A 9,780-nucleotide genomic window follows, 5' to 3' on the forward strand; every position below is an offset into this window, starting at 1 on the left:
ATTATTTCCCACATTGGTTTGGTTTCAGCAATATCCTGAGCTCTCCCATGCCCCTTTTGTGAAATAGTATTTCCATTTAGGTATAAGTAATACAGTGTTTTAATAGTCTTTTAAATATTTCAGAATGAATGTAAATACTTCAGTATTTATATAGGTATTTATTTATAAGTAAATGTGTAGGTGTATGTTCCAGTGTGCGTGTTTATATTTTTTTGTTTTGTGATGTTTTTGTCAATGTTTGCCTTCTGGCAAATCATTCGATGCAATTAGGCTGAGGGAGGAAGAAGATAAAATATGTGAGTGCCATTAATGCCTCCAAGACTGGAATCCTGGGCAAGTGCCAAACCACAGCCACTCCTCTAGTGGGAAAAGGGGCTTCATCCGCACGATGCCCTTCCTTGGGACAACCCATGTCAAGTGTGGAGGGAACTCGTGTGCCAGGTGCAGGTACCCCATGGCTCCTACCTCCTCGGAGAGCTGAATTTCAACACCTGCTCGTTCCAGCTCATACAGTCCCTGCTCCAGATTCCAGCTGGTGTCTGGATGTGGTCTCCTGCACCCCTTGGTGCTTGCTGGAGCTTAGACTAGGACGATTGACAGAAATAACGGTGGAAAGCAGCGAGAGAACAGATTAAAGGGTGCTTCCAGGCTGTGACTTTCAGGTTATTTAGCCTGACTTGCTGCTTTTATTTGGATCCTATCTCCTGCTGGCACCGCTGACCGCTCTCATGGTGGTCTCCCCGCGGCCGTGGTGGGCAGGGATTTTCGGGATGACAAAATCCCATAGGTCGCAGGAAAAGAGGAGCAGCCAGACTGAAACTGCAGGGAGCAGCAGTGAAAAGCAGATCCGCAGGGAGAGCCCTTGTCCATATCCTCGCAGCCGGGGGATCGCTGCGCGATACTTCTCTGTAATGGATCGTGATTAAAGCCGTCACTGCGTTTCCCGGGGTGCGGATAAGTGCTGGCAAATCAGGGGGATCTCGGTGGAATCCCGGGTCTTGCACTCGGAATGCGGCGTAAACAAAGTGAAACCGCTCGTGAAGATGAGGATGGGGGCAGTGGCCTCGGTGGTGTCCGGTGGGCGCAGGATAAGGAGGCTGCAAACGATACAGCTCCTCGTGCAAGACAAACTCCTGTGCAGTCAGAGGCCGTGGGGTGAGCGCTGGGCACAGCGCGGCCCTGGGGACACCCACACCATGAAACCAACTGGCAGAAACGTGCCAGAAACGTGCCAGAAACGTGGCAGAAACGCTCGGACAAACCTGGGTCCAAGCAGCACTGGAGGATGGAGAGAACAAAGCAAACGAGCCAGTCCCTGCTCAAAGGCTGTTCCTAGCGTGCAAGGAGGAGGTTAGCGGGTAAAATGGAACCAGGGTCTTGGAGGTTTGAAGGGAGAAAGGATTGGGTTTCAAAACGCTGGAGAGCAAGAAAACACCATCATGAGCAGCCAGCGTGGAGGCGCTTGTCAGGCTGTTGGGCACCTCTGGAAACCTCACGTGGAGCTGAGGGGAGGTAGAGATGCTGCAGCTGGGCCTGCCCCGTTCCGCATTCTGCCTGTCTGCTCTCCGGCCAGCTTGGAAAATGATCCATGGAAGAAGAAGGAAATCCCCTCCTGCTTTATTGAACATTTCCTTGGGTTTCAGACAGCTGATTGCTCACACAAGAATTAATTGAGTGTTTTGCTACGTTGCATGTGCCCTTCTGTTATTCCATTTTTTAAGGACACTTCATTTATTAGACCTTGTGTGTTCATAGACAAAAAGGCCTTTTCCAGGTTTTACTGGTTGGTGAACAATGCATTGCTTGGTTGGAAGAATTACTGTAAATAAAGCTTTTCTAGATGGATCTTCTTATCCTTGAAGGCAACCTTATCCTTGCGTTGCCTTTATTTTAAGACAAAAGATTTAATATGGTGCAGATTTACTTTGCAGAGGAGTCTCAAACTGAGCTGTATTTAATGCTTGATTTTTTTTTCTTCTTTTTCTAAAGGTTTTCAGACACCTTGGAGATGGCAGATGATATGGCCATAGATATCCCTCATATTTGGTTGTACCTAGCTGAGTTGGTGACCCCCATGTTAAAAGAAGGAGGAATCTCTATGAGAGAACTCATGCAGTAAGGAACGCCGTTTTCTTTCGGTGGCAGTTTGTTTTTTGTTGTATTTGTACTGGCTATTTGGGGATTAAGTAGTTTAATCACTACCCCTTGTCTTGTGTTCTGGCTTTGGAGCACTGTCCTTTGGTGTTTGACTGTATTTTGGGGACAATTTTCAAGGAGGAATATCTGTTTTTCTTTCATTCTAGAGAATTTAGCAAACCTTTGCTTCCTGTGGGAAGAGCCGGGGTCTTGCTTGCTGAAATCTTGCACCTTCTATGCAAACAAATGGTAAGTGTCCAGGTGTGCACTCGTAGGTTTGAGCCGGATGCAGCACATACGTGTCTCTGCATGAAGCCACACACGAGCTCCACACACATGCTCACATTTCCCACGCAGAGGTGCTTAGAGCTGGGCCAGCCAAGGCAGATCCCGTAGGAAACCCGCCTCGCCACCCCCAGTCTCACACCAAGCATTACGAGGCTCCCAAAAGTTAACTTTTCTTTCTCATCACTTTTCCCTTTTGCAGGTACCTTTGCACCTGGCTTCTTCCAGAAGCTAGAGTGCTGAAATACTGCAAGAGGGACATTCTCGAGGTATTTCTGGGCTGACCAGAAGCAGCAAGTACCGGCAAAGTCTTGCGAGAGAGCAGTTCTTGCAGCCCGGAGAGGTTCTGAGGGTTCGGATAAGCTTCAGATGGCCTCAGACTTCTGGGTGCTTATCCAAACTAAACCTGCCAGCCCTAGGACTCACCCGTCACTAGGGGTAGTGACACCTTTTCACCCTGTAACTTCCAGAGCTCTCTTAACGCGTGTCACAGTTGTGTGTCCAAACAGTTCGATGGTTTCCATATAACTCTGTCTCCGTTTTTGTCTTTTTTATTTTTATTTTTTTCAATGCAGTTAAATAGTGCACTTTGGATAGTGTCTATTTTAAGCCCTGTAAAATCCCCTCACTTTCCTGTTTTTTGAAGCATGCGTTCAGATAAGGTTGACTGTTCTGGGAGCATTTCAAGCTAGCAGTGTGGATAGTGGCTTCTTATTTATTTATTTTAGTCTTATGCTTGTTTGAACAGTTGATTTACCTTTTTTTTTTTTTCCCTTCTGTTCTCTGTAACAAAAGCTGCCGTGCTCTGGGGCTTGAAGCACAGGCTTAGGTTTCCATTTCTGCCACAGCCTTCTAATACCATCTCATCTAGACCGCTTTTGGGTACAGTCTGGGGTATTTTGAGTTAGGCATTTCCATCTGGGATCAGTCACCTAACTCTCATGCTGGTGAATTGCAGCAGGGACTCTCCTAATCTCTATATTAAAATTCAAAATATCAGACTGCTTTTACGTCAGCGCTTAGCTTTGGCTGCACAGTGACCCCCCCTCCTTGCGTGGGTGCTATGGGATAAATGTTTTTGCAGAGCTTTTGGGTGAGAATAACTGGTTGTCACTAGCGTCTTTATGCTTGCCAGAATTGCATAAGTGCCGTTTTAAACGAGCTACCAAAAGGTCAGCGTGACATTAGGAGATGCAGAAGGTTGTGCTGTAGGTGCTGCAAAAGGAGCTTTCCTCAAAGTCTGCAATAAACTCTAGGAATTGAAGAGTGACTGAGGCGCTACGTAGCTGCGGTTGAGGCCTCACGTCTGCCCAGAAAACAGCCCTGTAAATAACCATTTTCTAGTAGATAATTTCCCCGTGTCTTAATGTCAGAGTGTGGGAGAGCGAGCCGTGGAGTAAGTTAATGGCAGAGTCAGGAGAAGAATCCAAGTCATGTAACTGCCAGCTCCGTGTCACAGCCGCGGGACGCGGCGCCTCGCTCACATATACCCCTTTCCATAGGTAATCCCGACCGCAGTTGTTCCAAACCCCATGTATCACGTTGTTTTATTACACATCACCGCGGTGTGTGACCACTTTACCAGCTCCTTACACCTGTGGCAGGGTTGCATCTGTGATTTATATGATTTCTCTTGCACGGGATCTCCAAATGTGATCACTTCATTGCTAGGCATCTTGTCTGGTGGCTGAACAGCTCTTTATTTCTCCTGACACAGCTGCACCATTCCAGCTTGCATCAGCTCCCCTGGGCTTCTGGCGAGTCATTTAAATGAGCCAAAATGTTTGTGTTTTAGAGCCATAAGAAAGTGGGAGTCTTATGGAGGGAGACTGGCCTCAGTTGGAAGGACTACTTACCTGAAGGGGAGGATGTACATACCTTTCTCATGGAACAAGTGAGTTGAGAGCAAGTGTCTGCTTGGTCGTTTGGGTCCCCGGTCGTGTCCGTCGGTCTCCTTCCCTCCTGTCCCGTGTGCCGAGGAAAGTGTGTAAATCCTGGTGGGGATGACTTGACATTGGGAAGTGGCGGGAGGCAGAAGGAGCTGGAGCTTGCTGTCTTGATGCAGCGCAGGAAAGTAGATTTAACTGGTTCTCCTCCTGGCTTCCGATGTTGCAGAAGTTGGACTTCATGGAGTCCGACTGTTCCAGTTCCTCAGAAGCACTTTCAGAGAAGGAACTCTCTGCGGAAGAGCTGAACAAACAGCTAGAAAAACTCATCGTTGAGGACAAGGCGAACGACGAACAAATCTTTGACTGGGTAGAGGTACAAAGGCCGTTCCCACCCTCCTCGCGCGGAGCCCGTTAACCGCTTTTACAAACACGTTCTCGTCTGGAGGGGCATCTCCCTCAGCTCCTCCCGTTACGTTCATGCAGTGCCAGCTCTGAGCTAGTCTTGGCCGTTGGGAATAACGGCCTGGAGCCACCTATAATGTCTAGTCCGTGGCGCAGAGCAGCTTCCCTGCTGCTACGGAAGCTCCGTGGAGGTGAGAGGTTACCAGGCTCAGGCATTGCCAGCACCTTCATGGAGGTGCCTCCACGCTTTGCTGAGGGGGTTGCCCTATAACACGAGCCAGAATTGAGAAATAAACACAACGCGCTAAACATTTTTTGAAAAAAATAATTGCTATTATTACCTTCCTCTGAGTAGCTGCACTTAAGTAGACTCTCTCCGAACCACTGCTTCTGGTTACCAGTGACGTTATCAAGCTAGTCTCTTGCTACACTCTTTCTTGCCTCATGTTCCCTTTCTGAGAGTTTTTATCCCTGGACCTGGGATAAAAGCGTCTCGTTGTTTCCTGTGACACAACCCACACACATCCCCCCTGCCCAGCTGCCCGCTGTGCCAGTGCCTTAAAAACATCCCAAGTTTGGACCGCCCCAGAGAGCGTGTGTCCCTTCCACATGGGCTTGGACCACGCAGCATAAAGGAAAAAAAAAGAAACAACAGTAACAAAAACCATTGATTTAATTTTATTATTATTATTATTATTTTGCCCCCTTAATTCCAGCATCGTTCTGCAAGCTGGATTTTAAATCTTGCTTCTGCCACAGAGCTCAGCCTGAAGCGTTTCTAGCTCTGCTTGCAGCTAAAAACCTCGGTCAGCTTCACTGCAGCTATTTCTGTCACTGCAGGGATGTGCTAGAAATGTCCTTTTTCACTTGCTGCGAGGGCAGCAGAGCACGAGCAGCGCTGAAAACCCCGGGACAGCCGCAGGCTCTTTGTGGGCTCGGGCCAGTTACGTAGCCATTCCCTCCATGTCCTCTCTATCCAAAGCAAATCTGCCAGGGAGGACGGCACAAAACGTGTCAAAGAAGTGGAGAACACATGGAAAACCTAAAAAGGCACCGCAAAAGCTGAACGGCGTCGTCTCGATCGGTTTATCGAGCCGAGAAACTGGTCGGTGGGAGCAGCTGAACAGGCCGTGCCGGTCGCGGAGCCATCGCCGCGCTGACGTTCCCGAGCTGCTCCCGAGGGCAGCGGGGAGGCCGCGTTTTTGCAGGGGGTGGATTGGCCTCCTGCTGCAGCAGCCTGTGCTCAATCGGTGCCTGCTGCCAAAGGCGGCGGTGGCTTCTGGAAGCGGTTGCTCTTTCAGGCTGCAGTGTGTTTAACTGCTCCATTTGCTCTTGATTTCAGGCTAATCTAGATGAAAGCCAGATGAGTTCACCTACATTCCTTAGAGCTTTAATGACAGCAGTTTGCAAAGCAGCTATTATAGGTGAGTTACCTGCAGTGCAAGCACCAAACAAATCAATTACATGTGCCAAGAATTATTTTATTTTATTTTTTTTAAGGTTTATGTCACTTTCTCTTCTCCTCTTGGGCTGCTTTTCACACTCACACCCCTAAGATTTTTGAACCCGCAACAGCCACTCACTTTGCTGGGGCTCATACTCTGTGCTCCTGGCGTGGCCCTTTCACGTTTGAGACGCCCTGAGCAACAGCAGATCATTTTCGTTGACTCTTTTCCAGTGAAGGTGGAAAAAGGGCTGGACGTTATTAGGATAATGAGCATTTCCCGGGCGGTGGGTCTGCGGATTGCCGTGCCAGAGCTGGGATTGGGGGCTGCAGTGGAGAAGGAGCCGGCCCTGGCTCGTTGATAGTCCTTATGTCCCAAAAGAGTGGCGTTTTGGGGACGAGAGTTTATGTGGATTGCTTGAATGTACATGGAGCCGTGACGCCCCAGGGCCTGGCAGTTGGAAGCGCAAGGAGAGGGCGGGTTCCTGGAAAAGAAGTGTGAGCGCCAGAGCCGCGGGGCTGAGCGAGGCACCTCCAGCCAGTGCAGACATCTGGCCCGTTCACGTCGTTTCCTTTAATTTTGCTGTTGGCATCTGGCGAGGCGAGGAAATTGGGCTTGTAAAGTGTCCATTTCTGCCCCTAGCTGCGAGAGTCTGGCGTGGGGAGGGATTGGTCGGAATTGCGTCTTGCCACTGCATGGATGCAGGGGAAAGCACAGCCCAGTTCCTTTCTTCCTAGAAAACAGAATCTTTCGGATGCCACCTAGTGTTAATGGCTAAATGACATGGGATTTTATGAGAAATGTGTAAGGGTTGCCTAATGTATCTCTGCTGGGAGAGTGTCATCAGTGACATCTTGTTTTACTTTCTGTCTTCTAACAGATCCTTTTGTTTTCCAAAAATCTTAGTCATGTTTTCAGCATGTTCTACTGAAAAGCTGCTGAAGGAAGTGGACTTCTAACACACTTCAATGTATTTCTGATTTGCTGTGTCCCGTGCAGTTTCTGATTCTGTTTCTGCTGTAGTGGTTTTAGTGCTCCACGCTAACTCATAGCTGTGATTTCTGTTTTAATCAGGTGATAAAGGACCTGTCCCTGTTGCCAGGTACCAAAGCTAACGCTGTTTTCCCCTCTCACCCTCAGCGGACTCTTCTAGCTTCCGTGTGGACAATGCTGTTATCAAGCAGAGAGTGCCCATCTTACTCAAGTACCTAGACTCAGACACAGAGAAGGAACTACAAGCACTTTATGCACTACAAGCATCAATAGTAAAACTTGATCAACCTCCTAGTAAGTGTCCTGTCTGCGCTGGGGGGTTGAATCCTAAGGAAAAGTTGCTTCTGTGGGAGTAAAGTCTAGTGGTGGAAGAGGGATGTGCTTTTCCTGATGGTGAAGCTGTGTTTATATGTAGAAGATGAGGGAAAGCAGCTTGTAGTAGTTTCATCTTTGAGCAGTGCAGTCCCCCCTTGCTTGGCTGGAGTGTTTTCCTCCTGGTTGTGATGCCAAAAGAGGAAAAAGGCAGAAAATCTTAGGGCACCTGGACATGTGGGAGCAACGCTCGTCGCAGTGGCAGCGACGAGTGGCACAACTGACGAGGCCTGTCCCAGAAATGCTGCAGGATGGAAAGAGAGCAGGGGTTGCCAAAGAAATGGGAATCCCCAGGGAGCCAGCAGTGCGAAGCAAGGGAGGGCACCGGGACCTCCAGCGTCGGAGGGACCTCGGGTTCCTTCTTAGCTGTGTGGAAGCAGCCAGGGATAATTTAGTAACAGGCCTCGCTTTTCCCTCGTGCCTGCGTCTCCCGCCGCAAAGGTCGCGCTAATCGCGTTCCCCGGAGCGGCGGCTCCGCGCGGCTCCCGCAGCAATCCCGCTCTCCCCTCGTTGCAGATCTGTTGCGGATGTTTTTCGATTGCCTGTACGACGAGGAGGTGATATCGGAGGATGCCTTCTACAAGTGGGAGAGCAGCAAGGACCCCGCGGAGCAGAACGGGAAGGGAGTCGCGCTCAAATCCGTCACGGCGTTCTTCACGTGGCTACGGGAGGCCGAAGAGGAGTCGGAGGATAATTAAAACTTAAAAAATACAGAGAGAAAAAAAAAAGAAAAAAAAGAAACAATTTAAGTATTTTTTTAAAAAGTTTCACGTCTTCGCCAATCACAGTGCAGCAAGGCCAATTCTCGCGCAGACCCCCCCTTCCCCACACACGCACGAGTGGGAGAGGTAAAAATAGCTAAACACAAAGGTGATCATGGAGGAAAAAAAGGTACTTGAAAACAAACAAACAAAAACGTCAAACCTGAGGGCGGGAGCACTAAACCAAAATACATGTATTATTTATAGAAAATATTTTCTGTTTTAATCTTTTTTTTTCTTTCCTTTTTAAACAAGGACTCATACTTACAGAAACACAAAGCGAAACGAATCTGTTTAGCACAAAAAAAAAGTTGAAAACTTTTAATTTATTATTTTAAGGACTGCAAATGCCAGTGTAATTTTTAAATTTGCAGTTTCTGTAAACAAATTGTATAATAGAACAAAAGCAGAGAAATAAATTTCCCTCCCCTTCCTACGCACCTCAGTTTTGTTTCAAAGCATGATAACTAGACAAAACTTTCAAGGGGGTCGGGGTAAGCTAGATGAGGAAGAGAGAAATTTTTTTTAATTGTCATCAGATTTTTTTGCCTGCCTCTCAGCTTGCTTCAGAAATTTAAAAGAAAAAAATAATAATCAAAACGTACATAACCTTGGAACGGAAGGAAATGCATTTGAGAAAACTGCTGTGGACCAGAGTGCTCCGAAAATAACTTGTTCAAAACAGTGCTATCCTGGGGGAAAACAAAAAAAACAAAAGAACTAGTGATACTTTCAGAACCTTTAGAGCAACTTTAAGGCTTGTAAATACATAGAACAAATATTTAAAAAAAAAAAAAAAGGAAAAAAAAGAAATTGACTCAATACTATTTCTTTTCACTTTCAAAATATAAAGAACAAAATAAAGACAAACATTGCAAGTTTAAAAGGAAGTAAAACGGCTTCTCCTTTGGCAGCGGCTGCCCGCGCGCAGCCCCGCCGGGGCAGCCCCACGGCGCCGGGCGCGCGGCCGCGCGCGGCTCTGCCCGGGACCAGGGCCCAGAGCAAGTTGTGCAAACGGGGCCGCCGCTCGGGAGCCCCTTCCTGCAGCGAGAACTTGGCGGCCGCGGGCGCTTCCCCGCGGGAGGCCGCAGCCGTCGGAGGCCGCAGCCGTCGGAGGCCGCCCGTCACGTCGCCTCCCCGCGCCGAGGAGCCCAAGGAGCGGAGACGGGAGCGACCCGCCGCGCGGAAGAGGCCACGGAGCGAGGTCCCTGCGGAGCTCACGGGACGCCGGCTCGCTCTTCCCAGCTGCTACATCGCTTCCTTTTAAAAAAAAAAAATGAGGAAAAACAAGGGGGAAAAAAGCTACAACTACGTTCAATGCTTTCCTAATCTTCCTTTTACATGTAAACTGTTGCTGTACGTGCATAAGGATGTTGTGTGACCACCGGGGGGAAGGGAGGCTGGCGCCTGGATGTGGCCGGAGCGGGAGACGTCCATGAGCCACATTCCCTGTTACCGTGTTCCCCGCCGGGCCTCCGAGCTGGAGCCTCCGCGGCC

General features: G+C 48.8%; 1 protein-coding gene across 6 annotated transcripts in view; it reads left to right on the top strand.

The window, feature by feature from the left end:
* Positions 1-9,096, top strand: part of EIF4G3 (eukaryotic translation initiation factor 4 gamma 3) — a 72,942-nt gene extending 63,846 nt beyond the window's left edge. For all 6 annotated transcript variants that reach the window (XM_088529543.1, XM_088529541.1, XM_088529538.1 and 3 more), the window contains 7 exons: positions 1,990-2,115; positions 2,304-2,385; positions 4,217-4,315; positions 4,537-4,683; positions 6,055-6,136; positions 7,298-7,444; positions 8,039-9,096. In XM_088529543.1, the coding sequence (XP_088385669.1) occupies positions 1,990-2,115; positions 2,304-2,385; positions 4,217-4,315; positions 4,537-4,683; positions 6,055-6,136; positions 7,298-7,444; positions 8,039-8,220 (865 nt within the window). In that variant the 3' untranslated portion in view covers positions 8,221-9,096. The remainder of the gene's footprint in view (positions 1-1,989; positions 2,116-2,303; positions 2,386-4,216; positions 4,316-4,536; positions 4,684-6,054; positions 6,137-7,297; positions 7,445-8,038) is intronic.
* The last annotated feature ends 684 nt before the right edge of the window (positions 9,097-9,780 follow it).

The sequence above is a fragment of the Tinamus guttatus genome, unplaced genomic scaffold (genome assembly GCF_059628265.1).
Source record: "Tinamus guttatus ecotype Peru unplaced genomic scaffold, ASM5962826v1 Tinamus_guttatus_pri_ptg000332l, whole genome shotgun sequence".
In the NCBI taxonomy this organism is placed as follows: Eukaryota; Metazoa; Chordata; class Aves; order Tinamiformes; family Tinamidae; genus Tinamus; species Tinamus guttatus.